The sequence below is a fragment of the Elephas maximus genome, chromosome 2 (genome assembly GCF_024166365.1).
Source record: "Elephas maximus indicus isolate mEleMax1 chromosome 2, mEleMax1 primary haplotype, whole genome shotgun sequence".
NCBI classification, from domain to species: Eukaryota; Metazoa; Chordata; class Mammalia; order Proboscidea; family Elephantidae; genus Elephas; species Elephas maximus.
The window spans coordinates 169640216-169662308 of NC_064820.1; the positions used below are offsets into that span (position 1 = coordinate 169640216).

At 42.2% G+C, this 22093-nt stretch overlaps 1 protein-coding gene across 4 annotated transcripts in view; it reads left to right on the forward strand.

Annotated features, from left to right (window-relative positions):
- The window catches only part of GRIA1 (glutamate ionotropic receptor AMPA type subunit 1), a 394780-nt gene that overhangs the window by 196032 nt on the left and 176655 nt on the right, over positions 1–22093 (forward strand). For all 4 annotated transcript variants that reach the window (XM_049874162.1, XM_049874164.1, XM_049874161.1 and 1 more), the window contains 3 exons: positions 5794–6033; positions 9832–10016; positions 18450–18503. In XM_049874162.1, coding sequence (XP_049730119.1) covers positions 5794–6033; positions 9832–10016; positions 18450–18503 — 479 coding nt within the window. The remainder of the gene's footprint in view (positions 1–5793; positions 6034–9831; positions 10017–18449; positions 18504–22093) is intronic.

The window sequence follows — 22093 nt, forward strand, 5'->3', positions numbered from 1 at the left end:
TGAGTGTCTAAAAGTCCCCCCACCACCCACACTTTCTCTTTCCCTCTCCCAAAATGAAGCTGTCCTGTCAGCTCATTAATCCACTATTTACAGCGAGGCTACCACATTCCCAGGGACTGGAGCCAGGAGCTAAGGAGAAATGTCAGTGCAAGAGGCCTTAAATGAAGTGACGATAAAAAAGGAGTTGCTAATACCAGGAGTTCCCTCCCTGGGAGAGAGCTGTCAGGGCGAGTGCCCAGGGCTGAGAGATTTATTGATACTAAGTGGATGGTGCCTTAACAGGCAGTGATTATCAAAAAGGCCTGAGCAAACCCAGGATGGAATTGGACAGACCATGCCATGCGGAGCATGGGTTTCCTACCTTTGCCAGTTCCTGCCCTCCTGCCTCTCCAAGAGGGAATTCCTGGCCTCGTTTTCTGCTGGCTCTGATTGTTGGAAACATTCTGCTACAGAATCTGATGGAGGCAGGGACCTTGGGATCTGACACCTTGGCAGGCTTCCCCCGAGTGAGCTCTGTCTCTTCTCTCTGTGCCAGACCTTTGCTGCCGCTGTTTGTTCTACCTGGAATACTCTGTGTGCACACACAACTGCACCAAGCCCCCTTTCCTAGCTAACACCTGCTCATCTTTCAGCCTCTGCTTTCTCTGGGGAGCTTTCTTTGAGGTCCCTGAAGGCTGGGGCTAGATGTCGCTACCTGAACCCTGAGCTCATCCCTGCCACAGCACTAGACTGAGTCATTACTGCCTGGTTACTTGTCTGACTATCCCACTGTCACCATAGTGTCTACAAGCAGTAGATGCTAGATGATGAGGGTGGTGGGGTGGTGACTAGACAAACAGAAGAATAAATATGTATATATGTGCTTTTCAGGATTCCCAGGGAGGAAAGAGGCATATACATGAAGCATGCCCCACCCCTTTTTTTTTAATATCGATAGGCACTAATGCAGTAATTTCTCATTGTCTGACATCAGGAGAAGGCAGTGTACTACATGGGAGGATTTTCCAGAAACCGAAGGTGGCCCATGTGCCAAGACTCTTCCTTTCCAACATTTTGGAGGATGGTATATCACAGAGCAAAGAGCTCAAGCCGTGTAGTCAGAATGGTAGAGCTGAGATCTTAGCTTTGCTTTGTGCTGGTCCTTGGCCTTTCTTTCCTAATTTTTAACCTACCTTGTGGCATGAAAGGAATTGAAGCATAGGAAAGTCGTTGGTGTGTTATCTGGTAGTTAGTGCTCAAATGTTAGCTCTTATTTATTACTCTCAGAAAGCATTGTATCCACCACTGTTTTCAAAAATGGAAAACACCACACGGCCCAGCCTACTCTGATTCAACATTACCATGATGAAAATCTATGATTAGACCAGGACACAGCAGAGCTCGGATTCTGCTTTTCAGTATTCTGGTTTCTTCTCTCCTGCCTGCCATATCTAACGATACAGTCCCCGTCTCTAGTCTTCTTTCCCAATTGCCTCCTTTCTTCCACTCTGTACTAGGTAACTAAACCACACAGTGGGTTAAAAATTGTATCTTAAAGAAAATTCAAGGCTCTGAAAGGAAGTACAAGCCATCTAGATTCAGTGCCAGGATTTTCCTACAATCAAATCCAAGAACTTAGCGTCCTTCCCGTATTAAAAGCTTGACCAGCAAATAGCTAAACGGTTTTCTATTCAGGAAACATTTTCCAATTAATCGGAGCAGAATCTAGAAAGTCAGAGCCTGAAAGGACTTTAAACATCATGGAGTCAAACCAGCATTTTACAGGTGGGAAAACTGAGGCCCAGGGAGTGTGTGGGATTTGCTGAAGGTCACACAAGTGTTTTGTAGTGATAAAACCAAAAACAAAATCCAGTCTTCTGACATCTACTGAAGTACTTCTCCATGACCACATTATCTCTTCCTTGTTGAATATTTATTGTGACAGATTCAAAAAGATGCCTTACGACTACTAATTATATTTCTCAACATTTAAGCAGTGAATGCATTCTCCCACGGGCCTCTGACCTACAGAGTCTCACGCTCTCTCTTGCTGCTCTGGTTTAGCAGAAATAAGGAAGCAGCTTGAAGGTCAGACGTTGAAGAACTCTGGGGGCCAGTGTCTACTCACTGTAAATCCAGTTCAGGCTACCTCTGAGCCATGTTCCTTTAGAGAGTAGGGGGTAAATATACCCTCTCAGCCTAAAGGATACAGCAGTCAGTTTAAAGGAAGAGAGGTTTGCAGAAGGGAAAAATGGGGATGGAATTTGAAGGGGAGAAAATATTCCAGCCTCCTCTGAGTCTTAGAATTTGTTCATATCTGCCTCCTCCCACTTCTTCCACCCCCATCCCACCCTTTCCTCCTCTGCTTCTAAAGCCCCAGCAAGAAACATCAGCCATCAAGGCCCCAAGGGCCCAACTAAATGTGTGAAAACAAGGAGATGACGTGAGGGAATAGACCTGGAACATAAGATTCATATCCCACAGGATAATATTTCGTTGCAGCAAGGGGAGAAGAGATCCTAAAAATACTGTAGAGAGCATATTGTAACATTTTAACGGGGTTTATGTGCTCCCCATCTACACTTCACCCTGTAAGATGGATTATGCATTCTGATGAATCTATATTTAACATGAGGAGAATAATATACAATGTTTGCTTCCTGGTAGAAAAATCCATATTTATGGAAACCTTGATTCTGGCAATTGCAATCGACATTTTAAGACAGTGCCTATTGTCTACTGTGAAGGGAAAGGGTGTCCTCATTAGGGTGAAGGACAAAATAGTGAGAGTGGTAGAGAATAAACAGCCACCTGGTGATCAGACAACTACCCAGAACAGGAGGCCGAGGGTGACCCAGCAGTCATCTCTGTTGGGGTTCAGCTCCTCTTCATCCCCTCCTGTGGGTCCTGTGTCCCACTCATCATGTGTTCATTATTCATTCAAATAATATTGAGCATCTATTATGTCCCAGGCACTGTCAGGGCTGTGTGTGCTGGTCAGGGGCACACATGAGACCTCTGTTTCCAGGAAATTTATATTGACCCAAGCAGTGACAAACATATACAAGTTAAAAAGAAAATGATTTCACATTGTCTAGGAAGCATTGAGGAGCCCTGGTGGCACAATGGTTGAGTGCTCAGCTGCTAACTGAAAGGTCGACAGTTAAAACCCACTAGTGGCTCCACAGGAGAAAGACCTGCCAGTCTGCTCTCGTGAAAATTACAGCCAAAGACACCCTATGGGGCAGTACTACTCTTTTATATAGGGTTGCTGTGAGTTGGATCATCACTATGAGTCAGAATCGACTCAACGGCAATGGGTTTGGTTTTGGTGAGTTGGAATTGCCTCGACGACATGCAATGATAACAACTGGAAGCACTGAGTTTCTGTTTATGGTGATGGACAGTTTGGCAACAGATATTGGTGATGGTGGCACAGAGTGGTTGATGTAATTGGTGTCACTGACTTGTATACATGAAAAATGTTGAACTGGCAAATCTTGAGTTATATATATATATTCTACAACAATTAAAAAAGAAAAGGAAATGATTTCATACAATGATGACTTCAGCAAGGGAAGGAATTAAGACAGAATAGAGTGAAGGAGATGGGGGGAAGGATAGAGTCAGTATTTAGATGAGGTGGTCAAGGAGGGCCTGTGCAAGGAGGCAAGATTTGAGCTGAGATACAACTACCGAGAAGGAATCCTCCTTGCCAAAAGGCTAGGGAAAAGCACTGGAAGGGAACAGCCAGTGCGGAGTCTCCCAATCCCAAGGCAGAATAAACTCACAGCCCTGAGAAGCAGAGCAAAGGCCAGTGTGGCTAGAGCAGGGAACAAGAAGAAGAGAGTGGAAGGTAGAAGAGGTTGGCAGGCAGGCTCCTCTGGCTCTGTGCCATGGCCTTAAGTTTGGGAGTTTTCCTGTGTGCAACGGGAAACCTGAAAATAACCCTTTGAGAGGTTTTGCACAAGGAAGGGAAACAATGTGTTTTGCTTGTTTTTGTTTTGTTTTTAATTAATAAGATGCCTCTAGCTTCAGGGTGGCAAATGGATTTCATTGCTGAAAACCAAATGCCTTACAGCTAGAGGCCATGCTCACCACCTTCAGATATCAGGGGAGCTGTGGCATGGGTTAAGAGCAGACTCCCATGAGGTTCTGGTTTTAAAGAGTGTTCATCAGCAGACTGGGTGACCTTGGGAGGTAGTGAGCACCCAGTAACCAGAAGTATGCAAGCAGGTGCTAATGATCATCTGCATGTTTCCTAGAGATGGAATGCTGGTTTTCAGTGGGTAGGAGTTTGGACAGATGACTTATGTGGCTCGGTCCAAGTCTTTAGGAGATAATTATCTCTCTAGTGATGGCCTGAGAACTGAGACCCACAGTAGGCAACCAGGAACCAGTGTTTAATTGCATTATTTAGTACAGCATGACCCAAAGTATCTTCAATAGCATGTGAATAAATATGCACCAAAAAAGCATTCTGGGGCAAATAGATTTGGCAAATGCTGGGTTAAAGTTAAACAGGATTTGTTTGTACAACATCTTTCATAATCTTTTATGCCACTGTGGAACATGGAACTCCAAGATGGGGACAGGTACACCACTTCCTATACGTATTAGACTAGAGAAGGTTTTTCCTTTTTTAAGGAGCATCTCACGGAACTAATGTTTCATGGGACATATTTGGGGTAATGGAAACAAGTAATGTGATAAAGAGGGCAGAGGATCTAAGACCATTAACTTTTTCATCTTAAAAAAACAAATTGACACTAATGGTGATGAGGACTAAATAGCCTAATACATGTGAAAAGACTGCAAAGTGCTCTAAAACACTGTTATGATAATGCCTCACCTACCTAACCATCCATAGTTGGAGGGTAATTTTCAGGCACTGGGGATGGCATTGGGGTTTGTCCCCTGACCAGGACAAAGACTATGAACCCTCATCCTGTATCACATATTAAAACGAAGCTCAGTATCTGACCAAGCTGGAGTTTGACTTTGGTCTTACTGGCATCGTGCTCTAACAACTAGTCTAACCAACTACAAACCGGGATTGGTAACTTCACAGGAATCCTACAAAATGGATCCTCTGGGGATGTCTGCATGGCTAAGCTATTACTATGGCTGGTACACCGGGGTGGGGAGGGGGCCTGCAAATCAGCTAGCAGGATGTACAAACACAAAATAAACATATCGGCAGAGAAATGTGCACTGAAAGCTAAGGGCTAGGCTGGGAGAATAAACACTTGTTTTCTTAAACATGTATCAATAGCAATAGCTGGGAGGCCTCCTTCTTCATGGCATCTTTTCATACTTCACCTTGAGCAGGGTAATGGAAAGATCACTGGATTAGGAAATATCTGCCCAATTCAAATATGCCCTAGCTGTGCTAACTTGGAAATGTTCATTAACTTTCTTTCCCTAACAGATGACCCAGTCCTCTCTTTCCTACATTAACAGGGTGATTTTAGAGACAAAGTGGGATAACACATGAAAATGCTTTGTATACATGGTTACTATAATTAATAACTGTGACAACATCTGTCATATAATAGGCACCTAATAAATATTGGATTAGATGGATGGGTAGATTGGTGAGTGGGATGGATAGATGAGTAGGATGGATGGACAGTTGGATAGATTGGTGTGTTGAAGGATGGATGGATTGATTGGCTGGATGGGTGGGTGGCTGGATATTAGATGGATGAGTGATGGGTCGAATGAATGGACTGACGCATGAATTACTTTTGGAACCATCTGACAGCCTGTTTGCAGCATTTCCTATCCATTAATCCTTCTCTTCTCTTCCAGTCTGTTCCCAGTTCTCCAAAGGAGTCTACGCCATCTTTGGGTTTTACGAACGGAGGACTGTCAACATGCTAACCTCCTTCTGCGGGGCTCTCCACGTCTGCTTCATTACCCCGAGCTTTCCTGTCGATACATCCAATCAATTTGTCCTTCAGCTGCGCCCTGAGCTGCAGGATGCCCTCATTAGCATCATCGACCATTACAAGTGGCAGAAATTTGTCTACATTTATGATGCCGACCGTGGTAAGCCACAGGTTGCAGGAGCGGGGGCAATTGTAGGAAGGAGAGAAAGTCACCACAAAGGATAATGATACCTCCCTGCTTCCCAGAAAAGTATGGAGAGACGAGCCAGAAATGCTTTATTTCTGTGGACCGATATCTCAGTGGCTAATCTCTAACGCACACTGTGGAAACACACCCTTTGAAAGATTAGTCCTTTCGCCACACATGGCACTCTATGTCTCATCAAGCTTCCATAATTTCTGAGTCCAGACTCAAAGCCCAAAGACCCCAGTTAAATAGACCATAACTCACAGCATGAGTGTTAGGAACACAGACTCTGTGCCAGACAAACAGACTCGTGATTTTGGGCAAGCTTCTTAGGCCTCAGTTTTCCCGTTTATGCAATAAGGATATTATGTCATCATTTCTTCCTCACTATAATGGGGATAAAAGCAATCTCTACTTGATAGAGTTGTGAGATTTAAATGAGTAATGACTGGAAAGTGCTTGTACAGTGTGTGGCACATAGTAAAACCTTGATATATATCAGCCAGTATCATCATCCTCACCATATCATCATTATCAAACCTTCCAGGCCTCTGCAATTCTGCCCCCACTTAAATAGTGAATCTTAGGTCAAATTTTCCAAACATTTCCTGTGATTTTTTTCTTCTCTGCTTCTTCACTCATGTTAATCCCGTTTTCTAGAAAACCAGTCCCCTCTCATATCTGCTTGTGTAAATCCTTCTCCTCTTCTGTGACCTGCTCAAACACCACTTTCCCTATTCCCTGAGGCTCTGGATGGGAACTTTCTTCCTTTTTCTGGCTCCTGTGGTGTTTGCCTTGTAATTTCCACCTTCCCCTTGAATAGCAAATAATCCTCTAAGAACTTAGCCATTATTGATGTAAATAAATGAATGGATCATTCAAGGCCTCCTCAGAGCTGAGGCAGAAGAATCTTACCCTGACGTGTTATGAAAGTGCTTTTTCAGGAAGAGTTAGGTGGGTATTGTCCATATGGGAAGGAGAAGGCAGAAGGAGAGATCAGAAACACTGTGTTTTTCTCAGTTGTCCCCTTCCCTCTCCCTTATTTTGATGATTTCCCTTCCCAGGCCGAAGCCATTGTGAATGTCACCTGGAGAAGGACTATTTCAGGACAGTTTTGCAGCATAATGAAGCTGAAGGCCTGGAAGTGGCAAAGCCAGAAAAACATAACTGTGCTTGTGGGGAGTATCTCTGAGGCCTGCAGAAGCACCCGCACTCTTGAAAGGGCTCTGCCTACCTCAGAATGCTGAGATCGGAGCTCTGCCACTTGCTAGCTGTGTGACCTTGGGCCAGTGACTTAGTGTCTCTGAGCCTCAATTCCCATATCTGCCAAACAAGGATAATGATACTAGACCTACCTCACAGGATTAGGTGAATTAAAAACAGGTAAGATAGTAGAGAAGGAACCCTGGTAGCACAATGGTTAAGTGCTCAGCTGCTAACCAAGAGGTCAGTGGTTCGAATCCACCAGCCACTCTGTGGAAGATAGATGTGGCAGTCTGCTTCTGTAAAGATTACAGCCTTGGAAACCCTACGGGGCAGTTCTACTCTGTCCTATAAGGTCACTATGAGTTGGAATGAACTCAACGGGAACAGGTTTTGTTTTTCTTTGTGTGTGTGTGTGTGTGTATGTGTTTGGTTTAAGCTAGTAGAGGAGTCCCTGGGTGTGCAAACAGCTAAGCGCTGTGCTGCTAACTGAAAGGTTGGCAGTCCAAACCCGCCTAGAGAAGCCTCAGAAATAAAGCATGGTGATCTGCTTCCAAAAGGGCCACGGCCATGAAAACCCTGTGGAGCTCAGTTCTACTTTGACACTCGGGGGCTCCCCATGAGTCTGGATCAGTTTGACAGCAACTGGTATTGGTAAACTAGTAGGACAGTGCCAGATACATGGTAAACTTTCAGTAAATGTGAGACTCAAACACACCAAATAACTTGTACTGAAAAAGAAACAAAGGAAGACTTAGCAGAATCAATCTAAATGTGATTCTTGAGGTCAGGCATCATATTGGTCACTGTAGGAGAGGTAAACTGCATTACTGGGAGACAGAATTGATTTATGTGCAAACTATTGATGAATAATGCATGGCTGAAAGATCTGTGGTAAACAGAATAATGACCCCAAAGATGTCCATGTCATAATCTATTAAACCTGTGAATATGTTACCTTACACAGAAAAAGGGGAATTAAGGTTGCAGATGGAATTAAGGTTATTAATCAGCTGACTATAAAGTAGGGAGGTTATCCTGAATTATCTTGGTGGACTCAAAGTAATCACAAAGGCCCTTACATGTGGAGGACGGAAGCAGAAGAGTTGGAGTCAGAACGATGCAATGTGCAAAAGACTCAACCAGCCATTGCTGGCCGTGAACATGGAGGAAGGGGCCATGAGCCAAGGAATGCAGGCAGCCTCCTCTAGAAACTGGAAAAGTCAAGAAAATGGATTTTTCCCTACAGTCTCCAGAAAAGAACATAGCCCTGAAGACCAATTGATTTTAGCCCAATAAGACCCATGTCAATTGTCTAACCTCCAGACCTGTAAGATAATAAACTTGTGCTGTTTTAATCCACTAAACTTATGGTAATTTGTTACAGCAACAAGAGGAAATGAATTCAGTATCTTAGGCTTAAACAAGAAACAAAGCAGCATTAAGTGACGGGCTCTTCTATCCATTTAGCTATAAATTAGAAGAGGATAGTTTAACTCTGTACACATTTATTTAACAAGGAGCCCTGGTGGCTTAGTGGTTAAGTGTTCAGCTGCTAGTTGACGTATCTGCAGTTCAAACCCTCCAGCTGCTCCGCAGGCTAAAGATGTGGTAGACTGCTTCCATAAAGATTTCAGCCTAGAAAACCCTATGGGGAAGTTCTATTCTGTCCTATAGGGTCACTATGAGTTGGAATCACCTCAACGGTGATGGATTATATTGAACACCTACTTGTGTGAGACACTGTATTAGGTATTGAGGTTATATTGAACATTGACTCATTTAATCAACAGTTAAACAAAAAACCCCATTGCCATCTAGCTGATTTCAACTCATGATGACCCCCTGTGCTGCAGAGTAGAGCTGTGCTCCTCAGGATTTTCTTGGCTGTAATCTCTACAGAAGCAGACCACAAACCTTTTCATGGTGCTACTGGGTGGGTTTGAACCACCCAGCTTTAGGTTAGTAGTTGACCACAAACCATCTGCACCACCCAGGGACCTTAATCAATGCTTACCAGATGCCTGTTTAGATGCTAGGTTGACACAGTTAGTAAACAGTTAAACTGAGTGCCTGATAATAATAACAATTAACATTTTTGAACCCCTTGAATCAACTTGACGGTGTCAGTTTGGTTTGCCATGTATCAGGCCCTGCCATGTATGAGACATTCTCATTCAGTCCTCATGATGACACTGTGAGGTAGGTATTATTAGCATTGCCCTTTTACCTTTGAAGAAACTACAGTTTTGAAGGGCTAATTAGCCTGCACCAGGTCATTTAACTAGTCTGTTGTAGCATCAGGTTTGGGCCTCAGACGGTCTCACTTCAAATATTATGTTTTTAATCACTAGCTGTACTGCCTACCGTGTACTGGGGACAAAATCACGAGAGACACGGTGCCTGCCCTCACTGAGCTCTTTGACTAGACTTGCACAGTAAGAGGAAGCTGGAGCTGAGCTAGATGGAAGAGTAGGCATTGACTGAGGAGGTGGGCACCTGGAAGAAGTTGGGTGGTGTCTGTGTGTCCTGACTGTCTGCCACTTCTCTGTCTTACCCAACTTCCAGGCTTGTCCGTCCTGCAGAAAGTCCTCGACACAGCTGCTGAGAAGAACTGGCAGGTGACGGCAGTCAACATTTTAACAACCACAGAGGAGGGATACCGGATGCTCTTTCAGGACCTGGAGAAGAAAAAAGAGAGGCTGGTGGTGGTGGACTGTGAATCAGAGCGCCTCAATGCCATCCTAGGCCAGGTAGGACAGCAAGGATGCGGGGAGAGCAGTGGAAGCAAAGGGAGAAGGAGCAGAGGGAAGGAAAGAGGTATTAAGTTGTTTTTATTGGTTCATTAAATCATATATTCTTTCATTCATGCCACAAATACATATTGAACACCTACTGTGTGCCAGGTACCATGTCAAGCACTGGGGACACAGCAGAGAACAAGGGAGACAAGGTCTGTGCCTTCACAGAACTTCACAGATAAAGATAGCACTCCCATGCTCAAGTAAATACTGTATGGTTACAATAAAATGCTACTAATGTGCAGGATATTATGACAGTATATATGAATGGGGTGGAGAGAAAGCCAGTGTGGGACAGGGGGAAAAGATCAGAAAACATCAGTCTTGAAGCAGTGTGACCAAAATGCTCATCTTGCTATTCCACCAAAAAAAATGGGGTTCTAATACCTTATCTGATTGCTTCCTGAGGCCTTGGATGAAATGGCAAGACAGTCCATTGGACTATGATAGCAGTGAATACAGTTGTTAGTGTCACTATTATCATCAATAATAATGATACCAGCTATAATTTTTAAGTGTCCATGCTGTTGCAGATACTGTGCAAGGCACATTACATATACGCAAAGATCCTCAAAATATCACTCTATGGTAGATACTATTATCAATCCCATTTTATGGGCAAGACAAGTAAGAATCTGAGCAGTAAACTAGGAGACTTCTCCCAAGACTAAGCAGAAGATTAGGATGCAAACCCAAGTATTTCTGTTTCTACAATTAGCGGGTGACCAGGGCGGGAGGGTCACTCTACAAGCATGTGTATATTTGTCTATGTGCCAGGGAAGGTTCCAGGTCCGGCAGATACAGCTGGGGTAAAATAGACATACTCCTGTCCTTGCAGAGTATATGTGCTTGAGACAGAAACAGAGATTAATCAAATAATCAGGCAAATAAAAGTAAACTTAAAATTGTGATTAGTACTATGAAGGAGATATACATGGTGACTGGCAGCAAGCTTTTAACCACTCTAGGCCTCAGTTTCTACATCTGAAAAATGGGGATGCTAATATCACTTATTTCTCAGGATTTTTCTCTGGATTTAATGAGCTAACATATATGAAACTCTTAAATCAGTACCTTGGATATTGGAAATGCTTAGTAAGTATTAAGTAGGAGGAGTAGGAATAGAATTTGACCATGTTGGGTGATGAAGAAAGGCCTCTCTGATGAAATACCATTGTGCTAAGTTCTGGAGGTTAAGGTAGAATTAAACGGAGGAAGCTATGGGAATGGAAGCCAGAGGGGAGACGAGAGCTTGAGTGTGAAAAGGCACATTGTGCATTCTACTAACTGTACATTTGGAAAACGAATAACTCCCTGTTTTCATTCCAAGTACAATTTGAAGGTAGTAAAGGCTAAAAAATAAAGTCGTATTACCTGGTGGTGACACACAGAAGATTGTTTCTATCTCCTTTGTAGACGTGTGTGTAGAAGGGGCATAACCCAGTGTGGAGTGGTTGGGTCTAAACCTTCTGAAGCTTGAGCAGTTCCTCTTTATTCTGAAAGGAAGTTGGGTTTAAAAATTTAAGACACTGATTGAGTCCAGCCCCTAGGGTGTGCTAATGAGGCCTCAAGAGGGAGTCTGTCTCACCCAGTTTCATCCAGATAGACACAGGCAAAAAGAACTCTCATCTCTGGCTCCTTATTTGCTATTCTTTCTGTTACACCCTATATCTCTCCTAAAGGGCAAAAAGAGTGGAAGGACTCTGGTGGCTCAATGGTTTAGCGCTTGGGCTGCTAAGCAAAACGGTGGTGGTTCAAACCCACCCAGTGGCTCTTAGGGAGAAAGACCTGACAATCCCCTTCTGTAAAGATTACAGCCTTGAAAACCCTAAGAGGCAGTTCTACTCTGTCACACAGGGTCTCTATGAGTAGAAATTGACTTGACAGCACCCAGCAACAAGAAAACATTATGCTACATAATGGGAGTACTGAACAAAATTCCTTTCTAGGGAAGCTCAGCTCGAGAGCACCACTTCTTGCTGGGAATTCAGCTGTGTCTCCTGAACAAGGACCAGGAACCCCCTAGGTGCTGCCCCTGACGGTGGGCTGTCAGTGGAGTGTTTACAGCTAAGGAATGTCCATCTCTTACCAACACCCTCTTCTGACTCCTCTTAAAATGAAAAATTAGAAATTTTCCTTCCTTGCTGTTTTTATCTATGGGAAGGTTTCTCTTCTTGAACATAAAAGATGTGAAGCACCCCAATTCTGGAAGTCAGTGAAGATGGCAAGGAAGTGACCAGCCCAGGGGATGATGAGCCTTATGTCGTCATTGGCCTGCCACGGGTCCCTCAGTCTTTCTGTCTCTTTCTCTCAACAAAGAAGCTTGAATCACTAAGTGACTCTCTTGCTTTGAAACTGAAAGGAGAGATGAAGTAGGATCCAAAGGACAGAACTAAGGCACAGAGACTGAAGGCAGACTTTGGTCTGTAGGAAGGAGAATTTTCATCCAGAAGGCATACCTCAAAATGGAGTGAACTTTCCTCAGGGTTATTAAGCTCCCAGTCCATACAGGTCTTCAAAAAGGAGCTGGATGACCATAAAGAGAGTCCTTGCCTAGGTGAAACTAGATCCCTTCCTTTTTAGATTCTGTTATTTCTTAATTTTGAAATGTTAAGAAATAGCACATATAATGGAAGCCTTGATATAGGACATCAAATGGTTCTCCAATCAGATTCCCAGGTTCAGCTCCAGGCTTTGTCACTCACTGACCCAGTGTCTGGCATATCATCACTTGGCACACTGACCTGATTTAAGAGTTCGAGGAGGCAGCAGGCAACTCCCTTTCTACTATTTCCTTAAACACATTATCTTTCTGAGAAACCAATTGATTGTACACTCTATGAACGGGCACAGTAACATCAACTGTTTTAGCCAGAGGTCTTTAAGTCTTACTTCCTCTGGTTCTCAGAACTAAAGCAGGTACCCACCACAGAACTAGCAGGCCTTTGTGCAGATCACTAGTCATTTGAAACCACATTTGTATACTCAGATGTACTAGCAAGGAAGTAGATTTTGTGAGTGATCATTTTTGAACAGTGTCATATAATTAAAGATAGTCCCTCACTCTTTCTATCTCTTTCACTCAATGAAGAAGCTTGAATCACTAAGTGACTCTTGCTTTGAAACTGAAAAGGGAGATGCAGGAGGATCCAATGGGCAAAACTAAGGCACAGAGATAGAAGGCAGAGGAAGGCAGACTTTGGCTCAGTAGGAAGGAGAATTTGGTAATTAGATAGCTGATGACATTACAAAGTTTGCTAATGGCCCTCAAGACCACTGGGAGCCCCACAGGGAATCTCAGCAGCAGCTCAACAATCACTCACAAGTCTCAGCAACTCAACAGGGGGGATATTTTGAAAGCCAGGGATTCTCTAAGGCATTAACCATATGTGTCCTGCTGTACAAAACATGGATCTGGCCTCCTCTCTTGGAAGGAGAAACCAGCCAGAGCTGTTTCCATTGAGACGGAGGTTCTCTGGAATGGGATTATGGGAATTAAGCTCCAGTTTTTAAGACAGCAGCATGGCATAATGGTTAAGAACACAGATTCTGGAGCTAGCTTAGCCTAGGTTCAAATCCCAGCTCTACCATTTACTACGTTTGTGACCTTGGGCCAGGTTTTTAACCCTTCTATGTCCTCAATTCTTGATCTGTAAAATGGCCATAATAATAATAATATCTAGCTGTAGAGAGTGCTTGTGAGGATTAAAAATTTGATACATGTAAAGCACTTAGAACAGAACATGTCCCACCATAAGTGACACGTGGAAGTGTTTGCCCATCTTTGCTATTCATGGTACAAATGAATATTAACTTCTTGAGTCATTTCCCTCTTTTGCATCAGTGTACTCATCTATAAAAGAGGAATGAAGACTCCTACAAGATTGGTAAAAAGATGAGATAAGAAGGAGATGCAGAAGTGCTGAACAACAATGAGGTCTTCTTAATAGACTGATGCCTTGTCCTATGTGGCTCTCTATAAAGATAGTAGTCATTGCTGTGTAATAGGCACTGTGACAAGTTTCTTCCACGTATAATCTCACTCCTCCCATCAACTCTGTAAAACAGCTTCTGTCAATCCCCCTGCTTTATAAAGAAACAAGGCATTCTACTTTTCCAAGGTCTCCCAGCTAGCATAGAAGAAAAGCAGGAAACCAAACCCAACTTGGTCTGACCACAGGGCCCAACCTCTTGGCAACGTAACTTTTCTACCTCTGCTCTCTATAGTTACCTCCTCTGTCAAAAGACAGACTTGCGTTTGTTAGGAAATGGCCTGTTTGTATGGGCAAAAATTGTGGTATATTCAGATTGTTTTAATAGTTGTTGGATTCCTCTGTGCTGATAAGTAAGACTCAGACCTGGGAGGATCTTATAGATCACTTGATTTACCAAATACCTTCCTGTTTTATAGATGGGATTTCTACAGTCAAATTTGTTGAATGATTTGCCTTAGGTTCAGACAATAGTTAGTGACAATGTTGAGTCTAGAACTCATTATCTCCTGACTCTTAGTGTCATCCTAGACTATTTAACAATTAGTAATCAGCACCTTTTTAGTCTAATACAAAATGTTCTCCCTAACCTGGAAAAAGGGACAATAATTCCAAATAGGTAATTAATTGCTGGTCTCTGTTGTTAACCCTCCAGCTAGAATGTAAGAAGTGCCATGAGGTCAGGGTTTTTGGTTTGTTTTCTTCCCTGCACTATCTGCAGTGCCTTGAACAAGTGCTTGGTGCCTAGTAGGTATTTGGCAAATATTTTTTGAGTGAATTGAAAGAATGGGGAATCAATGAAGTTTCTAAGAAAGATCTGTAATGTGAAATGGGTCTGGAATTCATTGGTTGGATAAAAGCTTTAAGCTGGAGAAAGGGGCATATAGGGAGGCCCAGAGAGCCTGTGGGGTCCAAGGTTCAAAGCATGGCTTAGTAGGATGGGTGGAGGATGCTGGATGTCTACCAGAAGATAATGGCAGAGGGATGGACACATAATCATGAATAGCCTTGGAAAGCATTCTAAAGAGTCTGGGGTTTGTTCTATAAACACTGGAGAGTCAGTGAAGGTTTTTGAGCAGGGGAATGAGGTTATTTTAATATAGTATTTTATCAATATATAGGACTAAATTATATAATACAGTCATTAAGTACAGAATGAGTTAGAGATGAAAGACACCTTGTTTTATTTCCTTATAGTGCTTCTCGCCTGCTGAAATCTTGCCTATTTATCTGCATGGTTATCATCTGGCCCACTGCTAAAATGGCAGCTTAGATCAATGAGGTCAGGGGCCTTGCCTCACTTTTTCACAGCTGTATATCCCCAGCACTTAGCATAGTGTCTGGCATACAGTGTGTATTACAGGCGGAATCATGTCCTACAAAAATATGTATTATAAATCTTAACCCCTATAGTGGTTATAGTCCCATTTGGGAATGAATTTTCTTTGTTATGTTAATTAGCAATATTAGTGTAGATGTGTCTGAAGTCAATTTTTACATATAAAAGAGCATATTAAGCAAGCAAGCAAAGAAGCAGAGATGAGGGAAGATAGATGCCAGGCCACATGAAGATCACCAAGAGACCAAGGATCAAAAGCTGAATAGATAAAAGGACCTTCCTTGTCTCTCCAGAGCTGACAGAGTGAGAAAGCCTTCCCCTAGAGCTGGCACCCTGAATTCGAACTTCTAGCCTCCTAAAGTGTGAGAGGGAGCCCCAGTGGCTCCCTAGTAAGTGGCTGCTAATCAAAAGGTCTTTGGTTTGAGCCTACCAGTTACCCCGTGGGAGAAAGATGTGCTAGTCTGCCTCCATAAAGATTTTCAATCTTGGAAATCCTATGGAGAAGTTCTACTCTGTCCTAAAGGGTTGCTATGAGTTGGAATCCACCCAATAGCAATGCGTGGGTAAACTGTGAGAAAATAAATTTGTTTGTTAAAGCTACCCACTTGCGGTATTTCTTTTATAGCAACACTAAGAAATTAAGACAGTTCTTATTCAAGAAATATTTGTCGAGTGGATTAATTACTCACAGAGGGTTTTACAGAGGAGTTGGGATTAGAGTTCTACCATAAAAGATATGAGTAATCAGAGAATGGGGGAGAACATTCCAGACACAAAGATCATAAACAAAGACAATCAAGAGGAAATGAGCTTTGAGGGGATGAAGCACTGAGGTGATGGGCTCCATGCAAAATTGTACATTACCTTTATAACACCTTTCTTGTTTTTTAACCTTGTGTGTATTTGCTGAGCCCTGGTGGCACAGTGGTTAAAGCAATCGACTGCTAACCAAGAGGTCAGCAGTTAGAAACCACCAGCAGCTCTGTGGGAGAAAGTTATGGCAGTCTGCTTCCATAGAAATTTACAGACTTAGAAACCCTGTATGGTCTCTGTGAGTTGGAATCGACTTAACAACGGTGGGTTTCGGTATATTTGTCTGTTTATCTGCGTCTTCTAAAAAAAAAAAAAAAATTTTTTTTTTTTCTCCCACTAGACTGTAAACTCCAAGAAGGCAAGCACCATGCTTGTTTCACTTTTACTGTATCTCCAGTACAGTGCTTAGTATATAATAAACCCAAAAAAAGCACTTAATAACTGTTTGTGAAAGGAAGGTAGGAAAGGAGAGAAGGCAGGTCAATGAGTAGGAGGTGAGTAGGTGGGAAAGAAGGTTACTATTAGATTGAACCATATGAAATAGCTGATTTTTATAGGTCAGTTATGCTTCGGTCAATTATCAACTGCTTCCTGTTTCATCCTGTAATTTCATCTTGCAGGGACTATATTTCTTCATTGCGTTAATGTGGTGGGATTTGAAATATCTTTTATTTGCTGTTTTCTGTTTATCAGAAGTTGAATAGGTTTTTGATAAATGTATCTCATTGTTGAAAGGGCAGCAAACCATTTGACAAGAAGATGAAAAAGTAATGAAGAATTATTAATAAAATTATCACCCCAATAGTATTTGAGCTCCGTGGTCTAGAATTTCACAATCTAACCTGAGTTTCAGAGCATCCATTGTTTGCACTTACATTTAATTATTCCCCACATAAAAAGAAAAAGAAAAAAACTGTGAGCCGCTATGCACATACATCCAATTAAGTAGATGTCTGAATGTGGGTTTTAATAACCTTGAAAATGTATTCAGTTAGAGAAGAAGCCCAAGTGCTTCTCATATATTTTTGTCTCTTTGCAACAGTGCAGAGAAAGAGGCACTGAACGGGGTGTACTAACTCCAGTTTGATAACGAAAAAATGAATTCATAGATCAAGTTTACTTGCAGGCTGAGCAAGGACTAGAACCAAGGACTCAGGTGAAAATAAGCCCGTGGTCTCAGCTGTCCCTTGTTGGGTGGTGTATCTGGCTGCCAAGCAAACCCCTGGATAGTTCTTAACACAGATATTTTTCCTACCTCCCATGACTGGTGTACAGTCTACCTCCCATGACTGGTGTACAGTCTGTGCTCAGGATAGAGGGGTGTTTGCTGACACTGCTACCAGGCTGCTGTATGGCCCTAAAAAAAAAAAAAAAAAATGGCCCTAGTCAAGTCATTTTCCCTCTTTGGGGCTCAACTTCCCATCTGTACAGTGATCAGTTGGACTCAATGACCCCGATATTCCCTTCCAGATTCTGTGTTGAGTGAACCTCTCATATATGAGTACCCCTAAATGATTCAGGGGAGAAGGTACAAAACTGCATCAGAACATGGAACTGCATTTGACCATGGTTCATACAAAGAGTTGAAGGTCAAGAACCAGGGTGATAATCAGGCACCTACCCATCTGACCATTCATCCACCCATCCACCCATCTGTCCAGCCAAGTAGCAGATGTTGTCCTGACAATGACAGGGGCTACAATGCACCGTAAGATTCCCACCAAGGGAAGATCTCCATGTACAGGCAAGGCTTTGTAGAGAAAGGAGTGCAGTGAGCATTTCAGTTTGGTCCTTGGGGTTATGATAGGATCACTCTACCTCTGGAATTGGACAAGCCTGATTTCAAATCCTGGCACTGTCATTTAGTAGTGGGATGACATCTATGCCCCAGTTCCTCTTTTGTAAAGTGAGGATACTAATATCATTGGACAGTTGGGATGTTGTAAGTTGAATACTTAGGACAGAGCTCTCAATTAATGTTAGTTGCCATTATCATGGAGTCCAGGTGGTACAGTGGTTAAGAACTACAGCTGCTAACCAAAAGGTGGGCAGTTTAAATCCAACAGCAGCTCCTTGGAAACTCTATGAGGCAGTTCTACTCTGGTCTGTAGAGCTTCTATGTGTTGGAAGTGGCTCTATGGCAATGGTGTTTTTGTTTGTTTTTTTTTTTGCTATCATCATTGCTGTTGTTGTATCTTTAATTATTATTATTGATGAATCCCTTCCCCTTGTGTTTTGTAGATTATAAAGCTAGAGAAGAATGGCATCGGCTACCACTACATCCTTGCAAATCTGGTGAGTAGAGCACTGTGGGCTCTCAGCTCAGGGCCTTTCCATGTTTGGACCCCTCTAGCTTCTGCGTTCCCTGGCTGATGTGTGCTCTGTGATGGGAAGTACAGGGCTGCCTTCAGCCCTGGCAGTTTACCTTTCTGCCCTACCACATCCCTGCTTGTCAAAACACAGCAATTGTTGGTGAGCTTCTAACCTTCCGTGGAATTGAGCGTGCTAGCAGGCAGGCCTTCCTCAGTCATCGCAATTCGAGTTTCAGTTGGCTTTGCAATATGGACAAAATCACCACATCTTTGAGTGCACACAAGACGTTTGGACCCCACTGCTTTTGACCCTCTATTTTGACCTCAATAATACTTTTGTAGTTTTTGCTGTTAGGTGCCCTCAAGTGGAATCCTGCTCATGGTGACCCCATGTGAGCAGAGTAGAACTGTTCTCTATAGTTTTCAAGGCTGTGACGTTTTAAAAGCAGATCACCAGGCCTATCTTCCAAAGTGCCTCTGAGTGGGTTGAAATCAACACCCTTTTGGCTAGTAGTTGAGCACTTAACCATTTGTGCCACTCAGGGACCTAAGATAGTTTTTTGTTTATAAATAACAAACTTTTTTTTTATTGTGCTTTAGGTGAAAATTTACAGCTCAAGTTAAATTCTCATGCAAAAATTTATACACATATTGTTATGTGACCCTAGTTGCAATCCATATAATGTGACAGCACACTCCACCTATCCACCCCCCATTTCCCGTGTCTATTCAAGCAGCTATCCATTTCTGCCTTCTCATCCCGCCTCCAGACAGGAGCTGCCCATTTAGTCTTGTGTATCTTATCTTATCTACTTGAACTAAAAAGAAGCACGCTCTTCACAAGTTATTTTATTTTTATAGTCCAGTCTAATCTTTGTCTGAAGAATTGGCTTTGGGAATGGTTTTAGCTCTGAGTTAGCAGAGAGTCTGGGGACCATGTCTTCCAGGGTTCCTCCAGCCTCAGTCAGACAATTAAGTCTGGTCCTTTTACTGGAATTTGAGTTCTACACCACACATTTTTCCTGCTCCATCAGAGACTCTCTGTTGTGTTCCCTGTCAGGGCGGTTATTGGTGGTAGCTAGGCACCATCTAGTTCTTCTGGTCTCAGGCTGATAGAGTCTCTGGTTATGTAGCCCTTTTGTCTCTTGGGCTCATATTTTCCTTGTGTCTTTGGTGTTCTTTATTCTCATTTGCTCCAGGTCGGTTGGGGCCAATTGATGCATCTTAGATGGCCACCTGCAAGCTTTTAAGACCCCAGATGCCACTCACCAAAGTGGGTTGCAGAACTTTGTTATGCCAATTGACCTAGATGTCCCCTGAAACCATGGTCCCCAGACCCCTGCGCCTGCTACTCTGGCCCTTGAAGTGTTTGGTTGTGTTCAGGGAACTCCTTACCTTTTGGTTTATTCCAGTTATGCTGACTTCCCCTGTATTGTGTGTTGTCCTTCCCTTCACCTAAGATGATTCTTGTCTACTATCTAGTTAGTGAATTCCCCTCTCCCTGGCCCCCATCCTTGTAACCATCAAAGAGTGACTTCTTCTGCATTTAAACATTTTCTCGAGTTCTTATAATAGTGGTCTCATACAATATTTGTCCTTTTGTGACTAATTTTACTCAGCATAATGCCTTCCAGCTTTATCCATGTTGTGAGATATTGAACATATTCATCATTGTTCTTTATCACTGCATAGTATTCCATTGTGTGAATATACTATAATTTATTTATCCATTTGTCTGTTGATGAGCACCTAGGTTGTTTCCATCTTTTTGCTATTGTGAACAGTGCTGCAGTGAACATGGGTGTGCATATATCTATTCATATGATGGCTCTTATTTCTCTAGGATGTATTCCAAGGAGTTGGATTGCTGGATTGTATGGTAGTTCTATTTTTAGCTTTTTAAGGAAGTGCCAAATCAATTTCCAAAGTGTTTATACCATTTGACATTCCCACCAGTGTTCCAGTCTCTGCACAACCTCTCCAACATTTATTATTTCGTGTTTTTTGGATTAATGCCAGCCTTGTTGGAGTGAGATGGTATCTCCTTATAGTTTTGATTTGCATTTCTCTAATGGCTAGTGGGAAACCCTGGTGGTGTAGTGGTTAAGTGCTACAGCTGCTAACCAAAAGGTCTGCAGTTCGAATCTACCAGGCACTCCTTAGAAACTCTATGGGGCAGTTCTACTCTGTCCTTTAGGGTCACTATGAGTTGGAATTGACTCAACAGCAAAGGTTTTTGTTGTTGTTGTTTTTTGTTTTGGTTTAATGGCTAATAATCGTGAGCATTTCCTCACGTATCTGTTAGCTGCCTGAATGTCTTCTTTGGTGAAGTTTCTGTTCATATCCTTTGCCCATTTTTAAAATTGGGTTATTTATCTTTTTGTTGTTGAGGTTTTATAGTATCTTGTAGCTTTTAGAGACTGGACCCTGATCAGATATGTCGTAGCCAAAAATTTTTTCCTAGTCTGTAGGTTGTCTTTTTACTCCTGGTGAAGTCTTTGGATGAGCACAAGTGTTTGATTTTTAGGGTCTCCCGGTTATCTAGATTCTCTTCTGGTGTTTGTGCATTGTTAGTTATGTTTTATATTCTGTTTATGGTGTGTAAATATAAACATCTAAATCAAAATTATACTAAATAATGACAAATCTTTAACCAGAAACAAATTTTCCAGCATGAAAAATACTACACCAATTTAGTTTTTATTCACTTTTCTATGTAGCATAAATAAATATGTCTTTTATAAAAAATGTGTTTTCATTTTAATGTACTAGAGTTCTTTTAATCAGGTGCAGTTATTTTCTCTGTTACAAAGAGTTGATTTATCAAATCATTTTTTTGTACGTAACAGATTTTACCTAGTAATGTGTGCCATTATGAGTTCTCTTCTGGGGCCACTATTTCTACCAAGCCTGTTTTCTCTGAATCATGTTCTGCACATCTACCTACTTTATCATAAAGTTTGATTCTTCCATCAATTCTTTTCCAAACTCAAATGTACTTTTATTTTTTCATTAGTGTCATTTTTTAAAAGAGATTTGCTGAGATGTAACTCACATACCAAACAATTCAACCCTTTAAAGTGTACAATTCAATGATTTTTGGTATATTTGCAGAATTGTAAAACTATCACCACAATCTAAGTTCAGAACTTTTTCATCATCCCGAATAGAAACCCCCTACCTATTATCAGTCAATCCCCAGTCCTCATCTCCCTCAGCCCTAGGCAACCACCTGCCTACTTTCTCTCTCTGTGGATTTGCCTATTATTCTGCACATTTTATATAAATGGAATTATGCAACATATAGTCCTTTGTGACAGACTTCTTTCACATACTACAGTGCTTTCAAGGTTCATCCATGTTGTAGCAAGTATCAGTACTTCATTCTTTTTTATTGCCAAATAATATTCCATTGTTTGGCTATACTACATTTTGTCTATCCATTCATCAGTTGATGGACATTTGGGTTGTTTCCACTTTTTACATATATGGATAATGCTGCTATAAACATGTAAGAGCCATTTAAGGGTGATACACATGTTTTTGGGGGACGCAATTCAATCCATGACAGGC